A 25,692-nucleotide genomic window follows, 5' to 3' on the forward strand; every position below is an offset into this window, starting at 1 on the left:
GGCTAGTCGTTTTCTATCTTGTCATTTTTTTTATCACTCTTTAAATGATTTTTCTAACATCAACTCGACATGTTCCATTGAAAGAAACAAAACACTGTTCATTAGAAGATGTAATAATACATTATAATAATACAAATAAGAAAGCAAAAACTCACGATCTGGCGGTCTGTCTGGTAGCAACAAAATTCCGCATATCCTTAATTCGCTCGTACTCCCGTTTCAAATAACCCTACGAAATAAAAGTTACGTAGATGAGAATTATTCCACAGTTATTTCTACACTATGAAGCTTTATATATATATATATATATATATATATATATATATATATATATATATATATATATATATATATATATATATATATATATATATATATATATATATATATATATATAGTCTCAATTAGTGAAATCTTTTCATTTCCATTTTCACTTTTTATTTCGCACACAAAGCAAACCAATAAGGTTAAATTTTGGAAACTGAAATATCTCACTGGAGTACAAAAGGAAAACACTAATCATATGAATTCAGAGATTTCCATCTCATATTATTTAATTCGTATACACTTTAGGAAGTAGATGATTTTTATCATTCAGTGTGAGAACGTTATCCTAATCTAAACACTCAACATGTTTTTTTTTAAATCTTTTCTTCATTCTTAATAATTATTTAGTCTACTAAATAATTAATGAAAATTATTTAGTAAATTATATAATAATATAATATATAATATAATATAATATAATATATAATATAATAAATTATATAATAATATTATAAATATAATAAATAATGGTGAAATAATACGATTGTCTGTGCATCTCAGACTGTCAAACTTGAACCAAAAAGGTTGAAATTAAAAAACAAAAATCAGTTCACATTTTATCATTTTCAGAGAAGAACGTCCATTTGCATGAAACGAACTTGAAGTGTTCTATATGCCAACTTAAAAAACGTGTTTTGAAGCATCCTTCTATATACTGCTTGAAAAGAAGTCAACGGACACCATAGCGCAGGGAAGAAGCAGCTATTACTCCACCTTAATAAGATACAAGCCCGATATAGGCCCTCCTTTAGCTGCGATCACTGCAGCAATCCTATGGAGCATACTTTCCACCCGATGGGAAATTTGGACCATTCTTCCTTTATGCATGTAATGAGGTCCTGGACCGTTGAGGTCATTGATCAAACCAGAAAAATAAAATAAAATAAAATAAAATAAAACTATCATACCTTCTCCGCTACCTCCGAATTTCATAGTTGAGGTTACGCAATCTGGAAAGAGTGTTCAGCAGGCATCCGAGACAAGCCTCTATCTGCTCAGTAGAGGGTATAGCGTGACTCATTGCTCTATAACACATCTTTCCAAGCTTTCGCATCCCAGTGTACTCTTTGCACCACCGAAGAGGACGCTGTATGTTGGTTCGGTTAATAAATGTGGAACTTGCATATTGCGATCCTATTATGGAAACCCATGTTGCGAGCCTCGGTTCTGAATGTTTTTGTGCGGATTCGTGTTCCGGTCGATGCTCGGAACTCTGCATTCAACGTGCCGACGAATGGCGGTTTTTACACATTATCCTTCGAATCACCCTACGGTCATGTTCGGTGAGTGTGGTGAGTCGTCCACTTCAGGTAGCACTTGCAGTTGAGTCCCTGTGCTTCCATCTCAGTAATGGTATCACTGATTGTTCACCTCAGATGGTCCACTTTGTCAATATTTTCCGAAAAGATAGGCCTGCAACGTGTCATCCTATCACTACGTCGCTCTATAATCTTGTTCCTTTCTCACAGGCATATCCCACGGGCAAGTTACACTGACTTGGGATCAATTTACTCCGGCTACATACATGTATCTTACATTACTCGATGTAACGAGATACGTGTTCCGTTGTCGGCTTTCCAACGGTGGAGCTTATATCGAATATTATTGTAGTGCTGAGAAAGCCATGTAACTCAATAAGAAATATATGCTATACATTTAGTTGTTCAATATTGGAAATCAGAAAACTGCAATTTGGGGTAACATAAAACAAAATGAAGTTCTAAACGTCTACAGTTATAATGGTTTTTCCAAAAACTAAGCATAGAACTCCATAACCTATGCTTTCATGAAAGGAATGTTACGCAAAGACGTCCAAGTTCAACTTGTGTCTTGCACAGTCAGCTGAAAGCTATAGTATGGAATGGCAAATTACTAAACGCTGTCTCTAAATCAACCAGACCCCCCCCCACCCCCCCCCCCCCCCACCCCCCCCCCCCCCCACCCCCCCCCCCCCCCACCCCCCCCCCCCCCCACCCCCCCCCCCCCCCACCCCCCCCCCCCCCCACCCCCCCCCCCCCCCACCCCCCCCCCCCCCCACCCCCCCCCCCCCCCACCCCCCCCCCCCCCCACCCCCCCCCCCCCCCACCCCCCCCCCCCCCCACCCCCCCCCCCCCCCACCCCCCCCCCCCCCCACCCCCCCCCCCCCCCACCCCCCCCCCCCCCCACCCCCCCCCCCCCCCACCCCCCCCCCCCCCCACCCCCCCCCCCCCCCACCCCCCCCCCCCCCCACCCCCCCCCCCCCCCACCCCCCCCCCCCCCCACCCCCCCCCCCCCCCACCCCCCCCCCCCCCCACCCCCCCCCCCCCCCACCCCCCCCCCCCCCCACCCCCCCCCCCCCCCACCCCCCCCCCCCCCCACCCCCCCCCCCCCCCACCCCCCCCCCCCCCCACCCCCCCCCCATCACAACTGGCCAGCCTTTTCTTTTCCCTACATGGAACTGGGCAGGAATAAGAGTCATAGGAGACCTCCTAACCCACACCCTAAAGTGGAAAGCACTCACAAGCCTACCAATGAATAACGCAAAAACTGAAAAACAATATCAACAGTTGCAAGCCTCCATTATAAAAGCCTATCCAGATATCGCTACACCTCAGGAAATCCGTATTCCTTCTAGAAACTGCTCGGGGCCAATATTTCATCTTGTACAATCTGAAGCCTCACTTCCAATTCATCCCTCCAACTACAAGAAAATATACCACTTCCTCATGTCAGTGTCCCCATCCTCACCATTCTTATATTCAGCCTTAACACTCTCATCTACAAGGCTGCATATACCACACAGTTTTCAGTGGGATCTGCCATATAAATCAAAATGTGCCAAACCAGATTCCGAAATACAGTGGAGATTATGGCATAACATCTTACCAACTCCTTCAAAGCTCTACAAATTTAAGCTAAGAGAAACGGATCTGTGTCCATTCTGTGACGTTTCAGGCACCCTGGAACACACATATCTGACCTGCCCTGCAAACAAAGTGATAATCACCTATGCCCTGAATACCGCCTCTAGCACCTGTAACTACACACACAGCCAAGAAGACTACTGGAATTTAGTCCACACAGAAGAAAACAGACACAGAACATGCAATTTCATCTTCATCTGCGCTAAGGCCGTCATCTACAGCTTTTACCTAAAACAGACAAGAAGTAACCAGCACCCATCGATCACTGAAGCTGCACAAACCCTCATGCACATCCTCCGTCGGAAACTAAAAAGCAGGCTTCTATTGGAACTTGAGCACTTCAAAGAAACAAGAACTGTCGCGAAATTCCTAGTGGAGTGGAATCCAACTGGTACCCTCTTCTGGATTGACGACGACAATGTGCTCCATCTGAATGATAACTCAGAATGAAACTGAACTGTTAATTTTGAATATTCATATATATCTCTATTGTACACCCGAAAGGAAAATGTTTTTTTCTTTCTCTGTAAATATATACTTATAATATGTAAATAGTCATTGTTGCCTATCGTGTAATGTTTATTTTAACAAGTTAAATAAAAAATAAAAAATAAAAAAAAATATCTATCTATCTATCTATCTATCTATCTATATATATATATATATTGTGAAAAGAGTTGAATGACTTAAACCGAGAGCTAGGTAAAAGGGGGGTTTAATATATATATATATATATATATATACAGGGTGTTCGGGATAAATTTGACATATTTATAATTAATTATATTTTTCCGTAAGTTACATGTATTAACACACACTTCTCTTCATTTAAAAGTTTGGACCCTTCTTCATTCATATACAAGATGTCAGAAAGGATGGATAGCTGGAACCCACCTGAATCATGGAAGAGAATAACTTGTATCATGATGATTCGTGCCCGCCATCAAAATAAGGATATTACGACTGCTGCCCAATGCTCCCTGAATACAGTAAAAACAATCAGGCATGAACTAGAGACTTGCAATGGTGACTACGAGGATGTAGCAAGAAGAAAGATCCCTAGCAGACGATCTGATTGCGTTCGTACAGCAGAATTCCTCGCAAATCTGCAGGAACAGGTGTTGAAGAACCCTGGCATTGGAATTCGGGCTTTGTTCGTGGAGTTGCTAACTGTAGTCAAACCCTGGATAACAAGGGTAGCCAATGGTAGGCCGTATGTATGGCAGCAGGATTCGGCCCCTTGCCACACCTCTGGGAAAAGTCAAAAATGGTTGTCTGAAAATTTCTACGACTTTACCAGTCCAAATGTTTGGCCTCCAAACTCCCCAGACCTTAACCTCATGGATTATTTTGTATGGGGCGCAGTTGAAAAAGACACCAATCGCACTTCCAGTAATACAAAAGCCCAGTTAATGGATAAAATTAAAACAGTTTTTCGGGCCTTCCCAGGGAGACTGTAGCATCAGCTTGTTCGAGGTTCCGAAGCAGAATTGAAGCTGTGATTGATGCTAATGGTGGTTATTTTGAGTAAATCTTGTTGATAGTATTGTAATTAACTCTGCCTGTAATGTTTTTTTGTCAATTCATTAAATTTAATAGATACAAAGAAGATTTTCTTTTTCCTTACGAAACTGTCAAATTTATCCCGAACACCCTGTATATATATATATTAAAACCCCTCTTTATATATATAACCAGCAGTTTGTTCTGTGTGATACCATGATATATATATATGTGAAAAGTTTTTTTACCTTGGGGATAATATATATTAAGGATACCAAGTAATTTTATAAACTTGGTATTTTTACTCCTTCTCCCAAGTAAGCAAAACAGTTAAGTTTGCGCTTGAATGTAGTTCAAGTCTAAAAAAGGTTGAACCCAGATCGGTTGAACCCTGAAATACCAAGGTTTTTAGTAATACAGAGCCTTATCAACTTTACTTATACAAGTTGCTACAAAGTGCTTTTACTTTGAATAAGAAACTCTGGATGAGATAAAGATGTGAAAAGTTTTTTACCCTGGGTATAATATATATTAAGGATACCAAGTAATTTTATAAACTTGGTTTTTTTACTCCTTCTGCCCAGTTCAGGCATAAACAGTTAAGTTTATGCCTGAACGTAGTTCAAGTCTAAAGGTAACACAAAGGCAACTCGTTGTAAAGTTGGGTAAAGATCTGATCACTATTCTTAGTATTTCACATAATGTAAAACACATCTCACTAAGAGATGTATACTGTTATACATTATGAGTGGGGAGTCACTACCCAGACCGGTTTCAACCTTTTTTGAGGTTTCCTCAGTGAGTAGCTAGACCCTGAAATACTGGGTAGTGACCCCCCCACACACAATGTATAACAGTATACATCTCTTAGTGAGATGTGTTTTACATTATGGGAAATACTAAGAATAGTGATCAGAGCTTTATCCACCTTTACAACGAGTTGCCCTGGTGTTACCTTTAGACTTGAACTATGTTCAGGTGCAAACTTACATGTTTTGCTTACTTGGGAGAAGGAGTAAAAAAAACCAATATATATATATATATATATATATATATATATATATATATATATATATATATATATATATATATATATAATTTTCAGAGTTCAGAGAAATTTTCAGAGTTCAAAGAAATTTTATATAAGATTTGATGTGAGTTTCTGTTTAAGCATTTTAATTGATAGATTGTGTGAATTGTGTGCTGTAGTATTAGCATTACTTGTGCTTAATAAGTAAAGTATAAGCATTACTTGAGATTTTTTTAACACTTAATAACACTTAAAGCCTAATTTTATTTCATTGCAAAAATCCCGGAAAACCTTTGTTTTAAGCCATATTTCTACGTCTTAAAAAACCTCTGCTATGGTAGAGAGTATTAAGTTTTAGGTTGCTGTGCAGTATTTACTCTTAAGTTTCTATGTAGGGGTCGCGTTTAACTTCTAAAATAATTTCAAGTTCATTGGCTGTGCGATTTGCCAGCTCCAATATAGTTTATGTAATTTTGGGTAGAATTGTTTTAACTTTAGTTTATATTTTGATAATTTGGATCATGGCAGGAAGGTATCGTAGTCAACAAGAAAACTGGAGCGTTCTTTAATTGTTTCAATGAAATCAATTTGTATACAGATTCATGTAACCTCACGTATATAAAGTATCATCCTAAGAATGGTTCATAATAAGGTATTGGAAATTGAGGAACTACTCCAACGTAACCATTAATGTTTGTAAACAATATTTAGGCCTAATAATAGAATCAAGACTTCGTTTATCCCCTTCATATGTGAATGTATATTCCTCTATATTGTTTTTCTTTTTGCTGCGTAAGTTATAACTGCAGAAAACGTAGGTAAAATGCTGTATTCTGTGTATTTGATTTTCCGTTTTATTAAAAATGGAGTGATTTTGTCCTCTCCGTAATAACCTGGCCATAATCAGTGGATTTTAGCCCTAGGCATTTGTTACCTAAAGGCCAACATGGTATCGCAGATGTCAGATTCGGAACTTCGAAGACAATTAGCGGAATTCGGTGAAAATGTTGGGCCTATTACAAAAACTACAAGATGCGTGTGGGAGAGAAAACTAAACCGACTATTAGATGATAATAAAAAACATCGTGGTAACTCCAGCTTTCAAAAAAACACACACTTCAACTTGAGTGGTTTTAGTTCAGATGAAGGTGAATTATCCAGTCGTGAAGATCGAAGGCCCCAACGTCGGCGAAGAAATAGTAACAGAGTAACGAAGACTGATGTGGGTCAAAATGTTTTATTGCAAGATGGTGTGAAATTTGTAACGGTACCAACCGCCACTGAACGTTCAGTTTTTAAAATACCTATTTCAAAACCTGTAAATAATTCTAAATTTAGTAGCAAAAGATTATCCCCTAAGCAGAGTCAACTATTAGGATATAGCCGGGATACATTTGATATTGATTCATCTGATTCTGATATTGATAGTGATAAACATAAATTGAGGACATCATTGTGGAATGTTTATAATAAGGATACTAAGATAGTTAATAGCAGGACTAGCACCTCATCTCAAAATATCACACACCCAAGAACAAGTACACCAAATAGAGATGATCAGAGTTACAGAAGTTCTGCTAGCAGTACATTGTTAAGTGGAAGAAAGAGTGATTCTCATTCAGAAAATATTTTCCAGAGATGGCAAACTGAAAAGAATTGCAACAATCATCATAATATATCAGGTAATTTTTATTTCATGCATAAATATATAAGTGCATTAATGTATTCATATTTTAACAGTGCAAATAATTATATTACATAAACACAATTTATGCCATTGCTTAATTAGCAAGTGTTCTACTTGTATGCTTTGAATATATAGAATGTAAAAAATACCTTTTTTTGTGTGGTAATGCATTATTGAATAGACAAATTGTGCTGAATGCTATATCCATAACTGTCAGCATTTTGCATTTTTAGACTTCAGTTCCAGCTTTTCCTGAATATGTGTTTAGAACACATGACTGGAATGTTTAGTTGTATTAACTCTTATGCATAGAACTATCATTAGGGCTGCAGAGGTAGTTCTTGTATTTTGTAGCACGCATCTACTGCATGATTGCCAGCATGCAGCATTACAGAAGGTTATAGAAATCTGTAACAATCTCTGTGATCATTCTCATGTCTCCATAATTAAGCAAAACTGGCTTCAATCAAGTGGTAGTTTTGATGGTCTGACCAAATAATAATCTGCAGTACTTAAAGGCCATTAAGTTAATGATATAATCAAATTGGTTTTCATAACTATCCTTATGAAATGTATCGATAATATGGTTACTCTTATGACTAAATATATGTTTATTTGTGTAAATTGTATATGTTATCCTGTCTGGTTTGCCTAGTTTTGGAATTAAAAAAAAAAAAAAAACACAGTTTTGGGAAGGAAAATTATTCTATCTCTGTAGGAGACAAGCTAACCTACATTCTTTTGAAAAGATCTGATGAAGGTCATTCCCAACTTATATGGAATTGGAACTTTTCTTTCCAACCTAAGGGGCTTCATTAAAACTGACTGAACTGTAGAAACTCAATGGTGAGCTACCATGCTGCAAAAACCAACACCATAACTATGTGCAAGAAGTTTTTTATTTTGGACACCTGCAGCTTTTGTAACCCCCCCCCTCCTCAAATTGCAATATTTCAGGCAGATGAGTAGACTTTTTCAAACCTCTATAGTGTGCAAGAGGACAGGATCCAAATGATTGTTGAGTCGAAATCATTAAGTGGAAATTTTTAGGACAAGCCTTATAAACTCAAGTAGTTATACAAGCACATCCAGAGCAAGTTTTTACAAACACCCATGTCGGGACTTGAATCTATGACCTGTGAGTTGGTGAGCAGTTATACTATCCACTTGAAGCCTTCTATCCATTACACTAGCACTTACGAAAAACTGTTAAACATTGCATTTAGAGTTCTCCAGAGTTATATGAAAGCTTTCTTAGCAGGAGTGGATTAGTGAGAAAATGTTATGAATATCTAAACTGAAAATAACTTTATGAAAATCTTAATTTTTAAATCTTAATTTATTATAAGGGCGAGTATTATATCTCATATTATATTTGAGTATTATATACTTATATTATATATATGAGTTGCAAACTTTGTTTGCTTACACTTGAATAAAGGATGAAACCAAGAATGTAATTTCTTGACATCTTTAATTTATAATATAACAAGTGGAAAAACTTTGAACATCTATCTCTAATCCAGAATATTTTAATAATAAGGTGTGACACCTTTTGGCTACTTGTATATGGAAATATGATTTCTGCATTACTTTAACCATGGTATCACTTCTGGGTTTGGCTCACTGATGAGATCTCAATAAAGGTCAGAACTGGTCTGGGTGGTGGCCCTTTCCATAATGCATAGCATTATGCCTGTAAGGATATGTGCTTTGCATTATGGGATACTAAGGCATTTGATTTGAAGTCATTAGTCTCTATATACAAGTTGCCCTGTCATGGCGTTTGACAGGATACCCCATGGAACACTGTTACCCAAATTGGAGAAGATGGGAATGGATACTAAATTGGTGATATGGATAGGAGAATGGCTCAGGGAGAGATACCAGAAGGTGGTGTATGGAGGAGCCAAGTCCAGGATGAGGCAGGTGACCAGTGGTGCGCCTCAGGACTCTGTGCTTGGGCCATTGTTGTTATAATTTATATATGACAACAATATGATATAAGAAATGGCTTAAAGGGAGATATACAGTTGTTTGCTAATGATGCAAAGTTGGGTAGTGCAATAAAAAAATCAAGCTGATGTTGAAAGTTTGCAGAATGAAGCTGGTAGAATGGGCAAAAGGTAATGGATGTCAGTTCAATGTGGAAAAGTGTAAAGTCATGCATTTTGGGATTAAAAGAATTACCAGCTGTGTACTACATTGATGGAACAGTACTCCAAGAGATTAATGAGGCTAGGGACTTAGGGGTGTTGGTAGATAGGGAGATGAAGTTCAGGGGACACATTGCTAAGGTATTCAAGATTGCACATAGGATTACTTGGTTGTTGAGGAACACACTGACATCCAAAGATAAAGAGGTTATTATTCCCCTTTATAAAGCATTGATACGTCCACATTTGGATTACTGTGCTCAGGTCTGGTCTCCTAGATTCCTTGGAGATGAGGAGGCTGTGGAGAGGGTTCAGAGAAGAGTGACTAAGTTGGTGAGTGATGTAAAAAAATGCTCCCTACATTGATAGATTGAGAGCTTGTGAATTGCAGAGGTTGGTTGATAGGCAGAGAAGAGGGGATATGATAGAAACATTTTAATTACTGAAAGCTTTTTATAGGATTGATGCAGAGGAAATGTTTCAGCTGCGTGATAGTAATAAAAGAACAAGCTGTCATCCCTGGAAATTAAAGAAGAGTGTGGTTAAAAAGGGTGTGAGTACAAGGTTTTTTGCCTGGAGGGTGGTGAATGAGTGGAATTCATTGCCTGACTTAGTTGTGAGCTCTTCGTCTATAAATGAATTCAAGAAGAGATATGACAGATATTGTTTTGCTAGTTTGGGTCTCCCGCGATGAGTCTACTGACTCCATGGAGATACCCATAATAATAATAAATAATAATAATGACGTTATTTCATGTGCAAACTTTGTTTGCTTACACTTGAATAAAGGATGAAACCGAGAATATAATTTCTTGGCATCTTTAATTTCTAATATATTGATTTGCACTTGATAACATTTCTCTTTATATAAACTTTATAGTTCTTGTTTAGATATTTTTCACCAGTCATTTTCCAGCACTGCTCTAAAGAAGTATAAACCTTTTTTTTCAAATAAACCTTCCAAACTTTCACCTGTCTTTGATAATACTCAGGTTTCAAATGCATATGATATTGGTCTTAAAAGTATTTTGTGTATTATCTTTATTTTACTTGACATTATATGTCACTTTGTTTCCTAAGTTTGTGGAAATCTGTTTGCAGAAAGAATGCATTTTTCACTACTAATGTCATTTTCACATTAATCTCTGATCAATTTTATATATCTATTTATATATTTTATATATCCCAAGTATATAAAACTATACAGTTTCAAATTTATAGGAACTAATTTCTCTTTGAGAAGGACCATCAGCACAAACAAACCTTCCTAGATACTGGAATCTATTTTTGTTTTTATTTGATTAATCTGCAGATGCATATTCTTTGCTGTTTTCCCAAATGATAAACAGCATTTGTATTCTTCCTATAGTTATTATTATGCGACACCTCCAGGGAATCCAAAGACTCATCAAGGGAGGGCTTACTCCACCACTCTGTCTCTACCACTCAATCCACCAACTACAACGAACCGGAACTACACCAATGCCATCTATCACCCACCACCACCACCACCACCACTAGTATTTTCAAAGACAATCACAAACATCCATGCCCACGGCAGGATTCGAACTCTCAGCCTCTTGGCTGGAGAGCGGATATGCTAACCACTCGACCAGCTAGACTGGCAATATCACTATCATCAGCATATGCAAGAATCGGTATTAACTTGTAGAAGATGGCAGGCAGTATCAAGTAGCGATGCAGACAACCATCAGAATGAAGTGGACAACAAGTATTTGTTGTCCTGTTGAAATTATTTTGAAAGAATAAAGGAAAAATTTGTTTGTTTTGAGATCTAATCAACAGAGTAGGTAATGAATACCAGATTATATATAGAAATCTTTTGGGATTTCTGTTCAGGATATGTACTAGTCATTAGCAGTATTATGTTCCAATACAAAGATGCAAATTCTCATAGTGAGAGGAGACAAAAAAATCAGAAAGTTATGTTATTATTGATAGCATTATCCTGATTCTTCATGCTGGTTCAGGACACAGGATTGCATACAGAAGATTCAAAATAGACAGTAAATTCATCACCATCTAGTTCTGAATTGCATTTAATTGAATTCTAAGCAGAAATGAATTTCTTGTTGAAAAGAAAATATGTAAAAATGTCTCCAGTAGTATTTGCATATTTGAGATTAGTTCATAACCCTCTGAAAGCTGCTTGATTTTGATTAGAAGTTTCTTAAAACTTCTTAAAGTTTAAGAAGAATTAAATTCAAGCTCTTTCAGAGGAATGGCAAACCATAGACACAAATATGCAAATATTATTCGATAGAAAAATGAGAAAGTTTGAAAACAAGAATTAAGCCTTAAAAACTCATTGACTGAAGAAATATTGATTCAGCCTGAAACATATATGAAGTTGTTTATGTGAATATAAAAATCAGAACTCCATGGTAGACTCAGGAAGTTAAGGAGGCAAGCATGGAAAAGAAGAAAGTATGTTGAAAGTTCCTAGCAAGTAAATCAACATGTGCATTGAGAAAATACAGAAAAATCTATAAGAAAGTGTAAAAGTAGCTAAATAAGTCGTAAGAAGGCTTTTTTAGTAAGAATATAAAACATAAATATCAGTAGGTAAAAATGTTCTGGAGGTTATTGAAAAATTTAAAAGAAAGAGTGCTAAAAGGAGTCGGATGGGATAAAGGTGATGTGAGCACTGAAGATAGTTATTCTAGACGTCTGGAGTGATTACTTTGAAAGATTTCTAAATGAAACAAACAGATCCCTGGGGTTACCCAGGGGTATCTCGGGATTTTGTTCTCTCACCCACTCTCTTCCTCTTGTATATAAATGACCTGTGCTCTCAGACTTCCAATCCTATCCTTAGCTTTGCTGATGACACTACACTTCATTCCTCCTTTTCATTCGATAAACCTTGCAGTGCTCAAGTATTAGAATCTTCAAGATCTACCATGATCAGTTGCCTGAACTCAGATCTCCTGGCTATATCCCAGTGGGACAAGGGCAACCTTGTAAATTTCAATGCCACCAAAACTCAATCCTGTCTGATCTCTTGCAAAAAAAAGCTCATACCCCCCCCCCCCCCTTACCTTCATTAATACTGAGATATCCAAACACGATTAGATTTCTCTACTTGGACTGACCTGCACCCTCCGATCTTTCCTGGCGCAACTACATTTCAACTAAAGCTTCTGCAGCTGCCAAAAAACTTGGTGAACTTTTCTGCACAAGACACTTCTTCACACTTGCTAACTCAATACAAAGCCCAAATCTGCCAAGCCATGGAATATTGCTCCCATATTTGGGGTGAGCACCAAAATCCTTTTTGAGATTGCTCAATTCTATCCAGAAGAGGACCATCCGGCTAACTAATGATCCCTCTTTCACATATCCACTGCAATCCCTCCCTCCCTCTCTTACAGATGTTCAGTTTCTGCCTTATGCCTCTTCTACAGATACTTTCGTGGACAGTGCTTTGCTGAATTGCCACTATTATTCCTCCAAAATCATTAAAATGAGCCACTGCTAACCAGTACCCCTTTACATTCCATCTTGAAACTCAAGAAATCATCTTCACTGTCTCCTCCTCCTTCATGCCATCTACTTTTGTCCTTTGGAACAGTTTCCTCACTCTGCTTTCCCCAGATATTACAACCTTCAGCTGTTCAAGCAAAATGTGAACAGATTTCTCCTTCTATTCCTTTCACCCACACATGGCACTAATATGCTATAGGTCTTCTAGCTATGTGTAGATCATATACAATAATAATAATAAAAGTGACAACAGTGACTGATAATATTCAAGAAGGATGCAATCAGGAGTACATCAATATTTTATTATTATTATTATGGGTACTCCATGAAATTTGAATATGTACAGAAAGGCTTAGGTGTCATTCATTATTCATAATAATAATATTTAGTGGTATAAAGAACACCAAGAGGAAAAAAAATACATTTATTAAACTCTAACATTTTGCTTATTTTCTACCTAGCATCATCAGAGCACAGTGATAATTGTGACAGGCACATAGCACTGTCACAGATCTTAAAATGATAGTCTCCCAGATCTTTGGTAAATTAATGCAATTATACTTGTTGACAGTGATGCGCTCAGGATTTAATCTTGGGGAGGGGGGGGGAAGCACTCAAAATTTAATCTTGGGGGGACCGAGTTGAGTAGACGATTTACGAATACATATTACGCATTGCATACTACCTATGACTGAGCATCTGCAGTGATTGCCAATAGAAATAGAAGTCACAACATAAATAAAAAAATGAATTTTAATTAGAAAAGATTTTTGGAAAATTTTCTCGTGTTTATTTCCTTTTTCTTTTTGGGAGAGCAGGGCTCATTGTCCCCCTCCCAGGGTGCACCACTGCTTGTTGAGGTTGGGAGAGTACTTTTAGCTGATATTGATTCTAAGAATAGTCTCTCAGACCTGTAATGACTTCTGTGTAATATAGATATTTTTCTCAACCTAATCGTATGTGAGAGAGTATCCAGAGCATGGTCTGCCAATCCTGACTTGCCTTACAGATGCTCTCAAATGCAATTTTTATGTTCAAGACAGATGTTAACTGATCTACCAGTCTACCCAAAGTAGGCTAAACTGCAGGCACAAGGAAAACTTTATATACTCCAGAATGTTCAAGAGGATGTAATCGATCTTTAGGAGACTGTATGAAGGTGGCTAGCTGAATGAAAATTTGGAAATCATATTTGTAGAGAACTTGGCTGTATGTACCCTTAATATATGAGATGGGAATGGTTTTACTGTGATCCTGTGTGTTGGGTGTAGCAGGAATAGGGGTGCTTGTAATATTCTATATGGTCTGTAGCCATTGGCTAAAAATGTGTTGTGAAGGTCCCTGAACTCAGGAACCTGGGGTTGTGTCATTTGAACAAATAACTCTGACTCGATGAGGAAGTGTTTTTGAGGATGCCATATTGTTGGAAAGGATTAACTCTTTCTTTTAGCTAATTACCTTATCCAGTTTTGATCATCAGCAAACAACTGAATATTTCCCCTTAAATTATTTACTATGAAAAAATGAAAAAGTTTGAAAACAAGAATCAAGCCTTAAAAACTCATTGACTGAAGAAATATTGATTCAGCCTGAAACATATATGAAGTTGAGGTTGGGAGATTATGTACAGTATGTGTAGTTTATGTACAAATTGACTATCTGATAGGACATTGGAAATTGGCTCTCTGATAAGTATCAGCAAGTTGTGTATGGGGGAGCAATATCCTGGAAGAGGAAAGTCACCAGTGGTGTGTTTGGGGTCTGCTTTAGGGCCATTGCTGTTTAACCTGTATGTTAATGATATGGGGGAAGATTTGGATGAAGATATTCAGTTGTTTGCAGATGATGCAAAGTTGGAATGAACTATGCTTTAAAGAAGACTTGAATACATTGAGTGAATGGGTACGAGAGTGGAGATGCCAATTCAGTGTAGCAAAATGTAAGGTTTTAAAATTTGGGAAATAAAGACAGAATGTAGAATTTATGCTTGGTGGGGATGCATTGTTGGAGGTGGAGGAAATTAGAGATCTTTGGGCACGTGATGAATTTAAAATTTAGAGGATGCATTGCCAAAATTGTGAGGACAAGACAATGAATTCTGGGAATAATGTGGAGATCATTGACTTGTAGAAGTAAGGAAATTCTTGTTCCATTGTATAAAGCTCTGATTAGGCCACACGTGGAATATTGTGCACAAATTTGGTCACCTGGTTTTCAAAAGGACAAAGATGTTGAAAAGGGTCCAGAGGCAACTGACTAAGGTAGTTTCTGATCTTGGAATGCCGAATATGAGGAAAGGTTGAGAAGATGCAATTTACAGTCTAGTGGATAAGAGGAAGAGGGGGTGATGTGATAGAGACAATTTGGTAAGGGGGTTTGTTATAGGATCACTGTTGGAGAGATTTTTTTGTAAAATGGTGGGAGATCGGGGGAGAACAAGAGGTCATCCCTTATTTATTTATTTATGCTTATGGCTACATGAAAACTGGTAAGTGAAAAGTATAATCACAATTTCCAGAAAACAAATGATGAAAATCTTAACACACAAAAGTTCATTACATAAAAGGCACAACCTGTTTTCTAAGTCTTTACTTTTTTTTTTAAAATTATAAAGCAAAAGTAACTTCTCATAATTAAGCCAGGGACAATTATTGTCCTGCTGCACCAAGTATGACAAGGCTGCATGTTCTCACAACATAAAAGTAGCTGTATCCGAGGTTTAAGTAGAGAGCAGTTGTCTTGTGTGAGAAAACTTGATCCATTAGAGGAGGCCCATTTGACATTGTATCATCATCTTCTAACATCAGGAGGAGTTCTGCTGATACTATGACGAGGACTACGAGAATAATGTCTTCGTGGTGAGACAGGACCATGATCTTCTGTTTCCTCCATAACCACCATCATGCCAACTACAGGTCAAGGTCCAGGCTGGAAAGCCAATTCAAGGCCTCATCCATCACCTTGTGAATGTCCTGTAGGCCACCACCGTGAAATTGGCACCTTGGGCAGTCGTACACAATATGAATAATTGTCTGAGCCACGGGAGAACAATCACAATAAGGATGATCTGACAGCCCCCATTTATGTAGAAGATAGCGACATCTGCCCTGACTAGTTCTGATCCTGTTTATGAATGACCAAATCTTCCTAGGAAGATCAAAACCAGGCTGCAGAGCACAGGGATCTTCTACCAGGAAGCCGTTTGTTGGGAAATTGTTCTCTCCCAACAAACAGCTATTCTCTCCATATGTCAGATATTGATAGCAGCGCAGCTGAAGAGAGTTCATCCATGGACCAGAGAGGCTTTCTAGATTTGAGGCAAAGACTAGGTGGGTTTATGAGAGTCTGGTGTAGGGGTAGGAGTGGGTTGCTCATTGCTTTATTAAATTCCTTAATCAAGGTTTGTCTTCTCCGTATGTGTGGTGGAGCAATGTTAGATAGAACAGGCAGCCAGGAGAGAGGGGTGCTTCTCACTGTCCCACTAATTGTGCGCATGGTAGAGTTCAGCTAGGTGTCTATAATGTTAGTGTGTGTACTTCTTTTCCCAGACAGGGGCACAATATTCTGCTGCAGAGAATGCAAAGGCTAGTGCAGATGACCTTTTATAGGTTAGGCTTCTGTCCAGGCTCACTCCAAGGTATTTTGGGTGAGGCTCATGTTCTACCATTTTTCCACAGAAGGAAAGGTTGAGTTGTCGATTCGCCTCTGCATTGTACAGGTGAAGTACTCTTACAGGGTGTTCATATCTGTATTCAAGGTTGATTCTAGGTTGGTAAAGGAGGTGGATTGATGTAAGATCGCTAGGTCATCGGCGTACATATACTTGCTTGATCTGGTATGAGATAGATCATACACATAGATGTTAAAAATTATAGGGGATAACACAGAGCCCTGAGGAAGACCGTTGTGAAGGAATCTGGGCCTGCTCTTTTTTCCACCAATATGGACCCAGATACTCGCATCTGTTGGAGAGAATAGATTCAAAAAGTTGTAGAGTTTTTTTACACTTTATAATATTTCCTAGTTTTAGGAGGAGGCTCCTGATCCAGACAGTGTCATAAGCAGATGTTAGGTCAATGAAAGTGGCTCCAGATTTAAGTTTCTTCTGGAAGCCTGCTTCAATTTTTGAGTTGTCAGGGCCAGGACCCAGTCACAGCAACTTCTTCCTGGCCTGAAGCCAGCTTGTTCAGTCGGGAGTGCTCTTTCGATGAGTGGTGAAATTCTTTTAAGAAGAACTCTTTCAAAGATCTTAAAGGTGGTGCAAAGCAAGGAAATAGGTTGTAGGTTTTTCACTTCATTAGGTCATCCCTGGAAGCTGTATAAGGAGGGTGTCTACAAGGGAGTAAGAAGCAGGTTTTTTTGCATGCAGAGTTGTGAATGATTGGAATGCCTTGCCTGAAAGTGTGATGTCTGCAGATAATTTGAATATGGTTAAAGTACAGTATGATGAGCTGTGTGGATGACAGAAGACCTCCTGGATGAGTCTTTGAATCCATGGAGTCTTACGATAATAATAATAATAATAAATTAAACAATTGTGGTCTAGGCACAAAGCCTTGTAGCACACCTGCTTTTTCCTGGATTTTGTTGTCCCATATACTAGTATTGGATATATGTTCATCAGCTCATTTGTCTGTATATCACCAGTTTCATATCCATCCCCATTTTTTGATTTACGTAACAGGGTTCCATATGATTTGCAAAATCCAGCATATCATGATGTAGATAGTCCCTTTATCCAATTCAGCTGTCACTCAATTATAAAAAAGTCAGTAAATTACTAAGGCATGACCAACTCTTTGAGAAGTCATGCTACCCCTCATAGAGTACATATATTATCCACACATTCCTAAATTCTCTTTGACCAACTTTTCCAGTATTTTTACCATTATGAGATACTGATTAGTCTTTAATTTGTATTGCAGTCTTAGAGCCTCCTTTATTCAAAGGAATTATTTTGCCCTCCTTCCACTTTTTTGGGATATTGCCAGAGCTGACTTAAATTAAACAGCCTGTTCAGAGGCATTGCCATTTCCCTTGTACATCTTGCAAAATGCAAACTGAGATTCTTCAATATCCTAAGTACCTTCAATTCATCAACTGCTTTTCTCACATCTGTCATCATTAGTATCCTAACTTGGATTCATAGTGCTTATAGTTACAAGTACAGCTCTCTCCAAAATTGACAGTAAAATTACAAAATTCTTGTTTTATGATCACTTATAAACCAGAACATGTAAATAAAGAAAAAAAACAAGTACAGTAGTACCTTGGATTGCGAGTAACTTGGTCTGCGAGTGTTCCGCAAGACAAGCAAAAATTTTAAATAAATTTTAACTTGATAAACGAGCGACGTCTTGCAATACGAGTACTGTATTACCTATACGCTTTGTCTGCCAAGCGTCACGTGATCACAAGCCGCTCGGGATTGTGGGTAATCGTCTCGCATGCGCGATCTCAGTCAGCATACCTCATTCATATAGTCAACATTAGTGCTAGCGTTGTGACCACATGTGTGTGCATAAAGCATTTTTTTATTTTGTGTCCAAATGTAGACTGTTCTTTATTAACTATACTACGACAATGGCCCCCAATGAAGAAAAGGGTTGAAAAGGAAGGCAGTAAGAAGAAGATGTTGATAATTACGGTGGAAGTTAAGAAGGAAATCATCAGGAAGCACGAACAAGGTATGCAAGTGGCCGCAATCGCAAGATTTTATAAGAAGGCTACGTCAACAATTTGCACAGTATTAAAGAAGGACTAAGGGGGGCTAGACTGATTAATCTATAATTTGTATTGCAGTCTTAGAGCCTCCTTTATTCAAAGGAATTATTATCAGCTGTGGCATTTGTTGCCGAGTTTCAGAAGCTCATGGTTTCTGAGTGTTACCTGCCGCAGCAAGTTTTTAATTGCGATGAAGGAGTCACGAGAGTATCAAAGCAATGGCCACGTATTCTGGAAGATGTAGAAAAGTTGCTTTTGGTGTGGATAAACGAGAAGCAACTAGCAGGTGATGCTGTGACCGAAAACTTGATCTGTGAGAAGGCAAAGGCCTTGTACGCCCCTCGTAAGTAAACTGCCATGTACGTCTACAGAAAATGAAGAAGGCTTCAAGGTGAGGAGGAGATGGTTTGATAACTTTAAGAGGAGAAGTGGCATCCATGGTTTTGTGAGGCATGGAGAGGCTGAGAGTTCGGATGCAAAGGCAGCTGTGACGTTTGTTGCCGAGTTTCAGAAGCTCATGGTTTCCGAGTGTTACCTGCCGCAGCAAGTTTTTAATTGCGATGAGACGGGGCTTTTTTGGAAAAAGATGCCAAAGAGGACCTACATTACAGCAGAAGAGAATGCAATGCTTGGTCACAAGCCCATGAAAGACCGTCTCACCCTCTTGCTGTGTGCTAATGCAAGCAATGATTTCAAAGTCAAGCCCCTACTCATGTATCATTCTGAGAATCCACGAGCCTTCAAGAAATGCAAGGTGCAGAAGAGCCAGTTAAACGTTATGTAGAGGTCCAACAGCGTGGCTTGGGTCACTCGTACCTTGTTCGTTGAGTGGATTAACGAGGTCTTCAGTCCTGCAGTGAAGAAATACCTTTTAGAAAAAAAAATTGCCACTCAAAGTCTTGCTAGTTATGGATAATGCTCCTGCTCATCCTCTAGGCCTTGAGGACGACTTACTGGAAGAATTCGAGTTCATTAAGGTCAAGTTCCTTCCTTCCAACACTACTCCATTTATTCCAGCCCATGGATCAGCAGGTCATTTCGCACTTTAAAAAGCTTTACACCAAGGCACTATTTCAGCGATGTTTCGAGGTGACCGAAGGAACTAACCTTACCCTCCGACAGTTTTGGAAAAATCATTTCCACATCGTAAACTGCATCAAGATCATCGATAAAGCCTGGGATGAGCTCACCAAGAGAACCCTTAATTCTGCTTGGAGAAAACTGTGGCCTGATTGCGTCGAGGGGTTTGCTCATGAACAAGAGCTACAAGTTGTCGATGAAATTGTGTCCGTGGGGACTGGAGGTGAATGAGGACGACATTCAAGAGCTGGTGGAGGAACGTGGCCAGGAGTTTACCATCAACGAACTGATGGATCTGCATCGTGAGCAGCAGCAAGAGATTATGGAGGAGATCTGGTCTGAGGAAGAGGAGAAAAAGATGGAGACATCCCTCTCTTCAAATGAGATTAGGGAGGTGTGTAAAATGTGGGAAACAGTGCAAAATTTTGTAAAAAAGCACCACCCGAGTAAGGCTACGGCAGTGCAGTGCGAGCGATGAATCTGTTTAACGACGATGCAATGTCATATTTCTGTAATATCCTCAAAAAGAGGCAAAAGCAAGTGTCATTGGATAGGTTCCTTGTTAAAGTCGCACAAAAAGAAAAAGAGTCAACAGATAGCAGTGATTCCGTTAGTGACAATGAAAGTCGTCCTACCCAATACAATTAATTGTATTTATTGTAACATGTAATTGTAATGTAATTCATAAATTCGATTCTTTATGTATTTTGTATTACAGTAATCATTTTTATATGAATATTTTTGAGTTTTGGAACGAATCATCTGAGTTTCTATTATTTCTTATGGGGAAATTCGCTTTGATATACAAGTGCTTTGGATTACGAGTACGTTTCCGGAACAAATTACGCTCGCAAACCAAGGTACCGCTGTAATGTCTATACTTTAAAACTGCACTCTTTTAGATGATCGCTCGTCTTGAAATCCCATGGAAGGAGCATGGAGGTATAAATTCACTATTCGGCTTCATTGAAAAGCTAGAACATGCATTTGTGTATTTTAAATGCACATTACTTCTAAATTCCTACCCATATGGCTGCGAAAAAGAATACGGAAATTTATGTTAACTAGTTTTTATAGTTACTTCTGAATACCTATCTTATACTCTTGTTAAAAAAATATGGAAATAATTGTAGGCGGCTTTTTAGTTGCATTTACCTCTAAATACCTCTTCTCATGCCCTTGTAAAAATTACGGAAATAATTGTATGTTTTCTACTTTCCCCTTCTAAAAAAATATGGAACTAATTGCATGCTTTCTTATTGCATTTACCTCACCACATTTTCCATGAAGCCAATTTCAACCACCATGCTGAGATTCATAGAGTAGTGCGTATAATTATTTACCTTTCCCTCTTACTTTCCATATAATGAAAAAACTCTTCTGGTTTTTCCTTACTTACCATGCTAGTTACCTTTCTCCTTATACATCTTCCATAACATTTTTTTTTTTTTTTTGCAGCTCCTACTTAATGATACTATTTATTCATCTAACTCTTACCTGATTAATCCCCTTGATCTTCTATACAGTCTGATATTTCTTCCAGCTACCCCTTGACTATCCCTCATGCACTTCAAGTTGCCTCCTAAGCTTGTCCTGCCTCGTGGCTTCACATACACCCTTTCTTGACTGGAAATTTCATGTTTAGCCACCTTCCAAGTCAACACTGCACATGATTACTCGTTAGTCAGAGGCAGTGTGGCTACCTTGGTTATGGACAGTTTCCTCCATCATGCTGCTTCAGGTAGTTATCTCTTAGTAGGTGTGTAATTTTATTTTCTTCCTTCTATTCTATGTCTCGGTAGCTGAGTCCTCCATAACAAATCATTATACTGATTTGCTGATTCATGTTGTCCACATCATACCTGGAACATCCTGTTCTATAGCAGCAACCAGTTGTATTTTTTCCTGATGCATTTAATCTTATACCAGATTGCTTCAAAAGAACTACCATCTGCTGCATCTCTCTCTCTCTCTCTCTGCAATTTACCTGCTATTATCATTCTCCTTCTCTCTCCATCCTTTCTTCCCTGTTTTCACTGAAAATATTAAAACCCTTCATTCTACCTGTGACTGTTATCTGCTGTTAGCAAGCCTCACTAATGCCTAAAAACTTTTGGCGATTTTGCACTAACAAATGCCAAACCACCTTCCTCTTATTCCTGATTCTTCTGACATTAGTATATAGAAATTTTAGGCCCCAACCACCTTTACATCTTGAATTGGCTACCACATTTGATATTATGGCTTGAGAGACTAGATTCTGCATTTGTTTTTTGTCATTCTCATATTCACTCACTTAAATGGGCACCTACAAAGATGCACACACACTCACCTGCATCTCTTTTATTTCTCTTGTTTTCTTTACTTTTGTGCTTTCATCCTCTCTCTCTAGACACATAAAGTTCAAATCCATTTAAGTGCTTTCCATCAGCATTATTTAAATCCATCTATCCATCAAATTCAGGCACAGGACCACAAACTACATTATTTATTCTGCAGAACATGTGTATTGATTCATTTGCTGTTAAAGCCCTACTCTGTTCACCTTTATTATTATATTATTATTAATACATGGTGCATCCTAGGAGTCCAAAGCCTCATCAAGGGAGGACGCCTACTCTACAACTGTCTCTGCCACTCATTCCAACTACAATGAACCACATCATCTACACCAATGCCATCTAATGTCCACCACCACCACCAATAGTATTTTCACAGACAATCGCAAACATCCATGCCCACAGCAGGATTTAAACCCACAGCCTTTTGGTTTGGGAGTGGATACACTAACCACTTGGCCAACCAGGCCAGGCCTTTATCATAGCATGTTAGGAGACTTAGTCTTCATCCTTTCATCCTTCTTTTCCACTTCTTCCAGTAATTGCTTCACATCTTCCTTCATACAATGTTTCTCACCTTTCAGCACATTTGTGCCAGCCAAAAACCTCTTTTCAGGGATTTTGATGTTTTTCGTCAGACATTCTCTTGCCCTTCATATTATTTATTCTTGTTGTACAGGCACTCCCATGGAAGACTCATCGTGGGAGACCCAGACTATACAGACAATCTATTGTGACAATATAACAGTATTGTGACAATATAACAATAATATTTAACCATCATTTAAAAAGCTAGCTTTTAAATTTTCTTCATAACTTATATTTGCAGTTTTTATATCTGCATTCATATTTTTTAGTATTTTATAGGCATTGTATCTCATTTATAGGCATTGTATCTCATATACATATATCATTTTCTAGTCATAATACAAATTTTTCTCACCTTTCTATGTGTCTGTTCTGATTTTTCTTTTGGCTGTTGCTTGTCTTTTATATATATTTGATTTTGGCTTTTTTTTTTTTTTTAATTATTTAACCATCTTTCAAAGGCTAGCATTTTAAATGATGGTTAAATATTATTGTTTTAATGATGGTTCAATTATTTTTATTTCATTATTCCATTTATGTTAATTTTTTATTTTTATGGTATTTTTTTGTGTTCTTAAACTTTTATATGTAACTAATGTTAAGGCCAGTACGAAAAATATACAGCTGTTTGTTGCTATAGACCAGGGAGTTCCACAGATAATCTGGAAGACATGCATCGCCAAATTAGTACCAGTACAGGTTTAGTGATTATTATGGGGAACTTCAACTATGGAGATATAGACTGGAAGGAAGGAAGATTACACGGCAGGAAAGAAATAGAATTTATGCACCTACTAAGAGATTACTTAAGGCAGCATGTGATGGAGGGGACTGGAGGTGGGAGAGTATTGGATCTGGTCATAAGATCAGAAGAGCTATCCATAACCAAGGTGACCACATTGTCTCCAATTGGTGAAAGTGACTATGCAGTCTTGACTTGGGAGATTGTAAAAGAGTAGGAATATTCTGTCAAGAAGGGGTATATGTGGAACTACAAGTCAGGTGATTATGACAAGCTTAGGAAGAGGTTAAAAATCTGTGCCACAACATAAAACACTGCAGGGTAAGGATGTTAGTAGTGCATGGGATATTGTTAAGGGTCATCTAAAGGAAGCAATATTGAGGATTCATCAGATATGAGTTAGATGGATGTGTAATATCATTAAGCATGAGCTGCAGAAGAAGAAAATTTTGTGGAGGATATATAAAGAGAAAGGAGACAAGCAGACATCCTCATATGAAATCATGCATCCCAAATATGTAAAGGAATTCACTTGTTCATGTGAATTCCTTTTTTTTTTTTTTTTTATTTTGTTTGGACAGTACAAGGCTCAGACAAGAAAGGTGACCAGCAAGGCAAGGAAGGCAAAATCAAATTATGAGAAGAATCTCAAGCAGGTCAAAAGAAATCCCAAAGAGTTCTATCGTTACGTGGCAAGTAAGAAGAAGAATGACTATGGAAGATTAATCTTAATGAGTGATGATGGTCATGAGGAGATAGAAGCAGATAAAATAGTTGAGTTACTGAATGACCACTTTGCAAGGGTATATCATCCTAGTGAGGTTACTGCTTTAACATATGTGAACACTGATGTGGGAACAGAGGTGGATGAATTGGAGGTTCTTTGGATATTGCAGAATCTCAGTGTAATACAGCTGTGGGATTAGATGGGATATCTGCTAGGATTTTGTGAGAACGTGCAAGGGAACTTTTGACTAGGCTCTTTAATTTAAGTCTCAGCTCTGGTAGATTTCCAAGGGAGTTGAAAGAGGGCAAAATAATTCCTTGCATAAGGGAGGTTCTAAGACTGCAGTAGCAAATTATAGATCAATTAGAATCTCAGGCATGGTGGTAAAAGTATTAGAATAATTGGTCACAAAGAGAATTCAAGAATGGGTAGATAAAAATATGATACTGTATGAGGATCAACTTGGCTTTGTGAAGGGTCAGTCATGCCTTAGTAATTTACTAACTTTTTATAATAGCTGAGTTGGATAAAGGAAATTGCTACATGATGATTTTGCTGGATTTTGCAAAGGCATTTGACAGAATACCACATGGAGCTCTGTTACTCAGATTAGAACATATGGGAATGGACATGACACTGGTTAAGTGAACAAGAGGATGGCTGCTAGACAGATATTACAGATATCATAAAGTGGTATATGGAGGGGCAGAATTGAGGCAAAAACAGGTGACTAGTGGTGTGCCACAAAGTTCAGTGCTGGAACCATTGCTGTTTAATTTGTATGTAAATAATATAGGAAATAACTTGAAAGGAAATATTCAGTAATAGTTAATCAAGATGTGCAGAACTAGCAGGATGATTTAAATAGGATGTGAGTATGGGCAAAAGATAATGGGTGTTAGTTTAATGTGGAAAAATGTAAATTTTGCATTTTGGAAAAATAGATTACAAGCCATGTATCACATTGATGGCACTGTATTCCATGAAATAGATGAAACTAGAGATTTAGGGATGGTGGAAGACAGAGAGAGAGATTAAGTTTAGTGTACATATTGCTAAGATAGCCCATAAGATTATGTGGTTGAAGGAAACATTGACATGTCATGTAGAGATAAGGAAGTTGTTGTTGGAAGTTTTTCCACTTGGTTATACTAAAAATTAAAGATACCAAGAAATTATATACTTGGTTTAATCCTTTATCCAAGTGTAAGCAAACAAAGTTTGTGCCTGAAATATAATCAGGATAGGACAACTTGTGTATATACAAGCTAACGACTTTGCATCACTTGCCTTAGTATCCCATAATGCAAAGCACATCCTTACGGATATGTATAGTGCTATGCATTATGGGAAGGTCTACCCAGACCAGTTTTGACCTT

At 38.0% G+C, this 25,692-nt stretch overlaps 1 protein-coding gene across 1 annotated transcript in view; it reads left to right on the forward strand.

The window, feature by feature from the left end:
• Nucleotides 1-6,195: 6,195 nt before the first annotated feature.
• The window catches only part of MAN1 (LEM domain-containing inner nuclear membrane protein MAN1), a 296,543-nt gene continuing 277,046 nt past the window's right edge, over nt 6,196-25,692 (forward strand). Inside the window, exon 1 of the mRNA XM_090397559.1 lies at nt 6,196-7,445. Coding sequence (XP_090253685.1) covers nt 6,710-7,445 — 736 coding nt within the window. The 5' untranslated portion in view covers nt 6,196-6,709. The remainder of the gene's footprint in view (nt 7,446-25,692) is intronic.

This window comes from Typopeltis vanoorti, chromosome 1 (assembly GCF_054136105.1).
Source record: "Typopeltis vanoorti isolate ZY-2024b chromosome 1, IOZ_Tvanoo_1.0, whole genome shotgun sequence".
Lineage (NCBI taxonomy): Eukaryota > Metazoa > Arthropoda > Arachnida > Uropygi > Thelyphonidae > Typopeltis > Typopeltis vanoorti.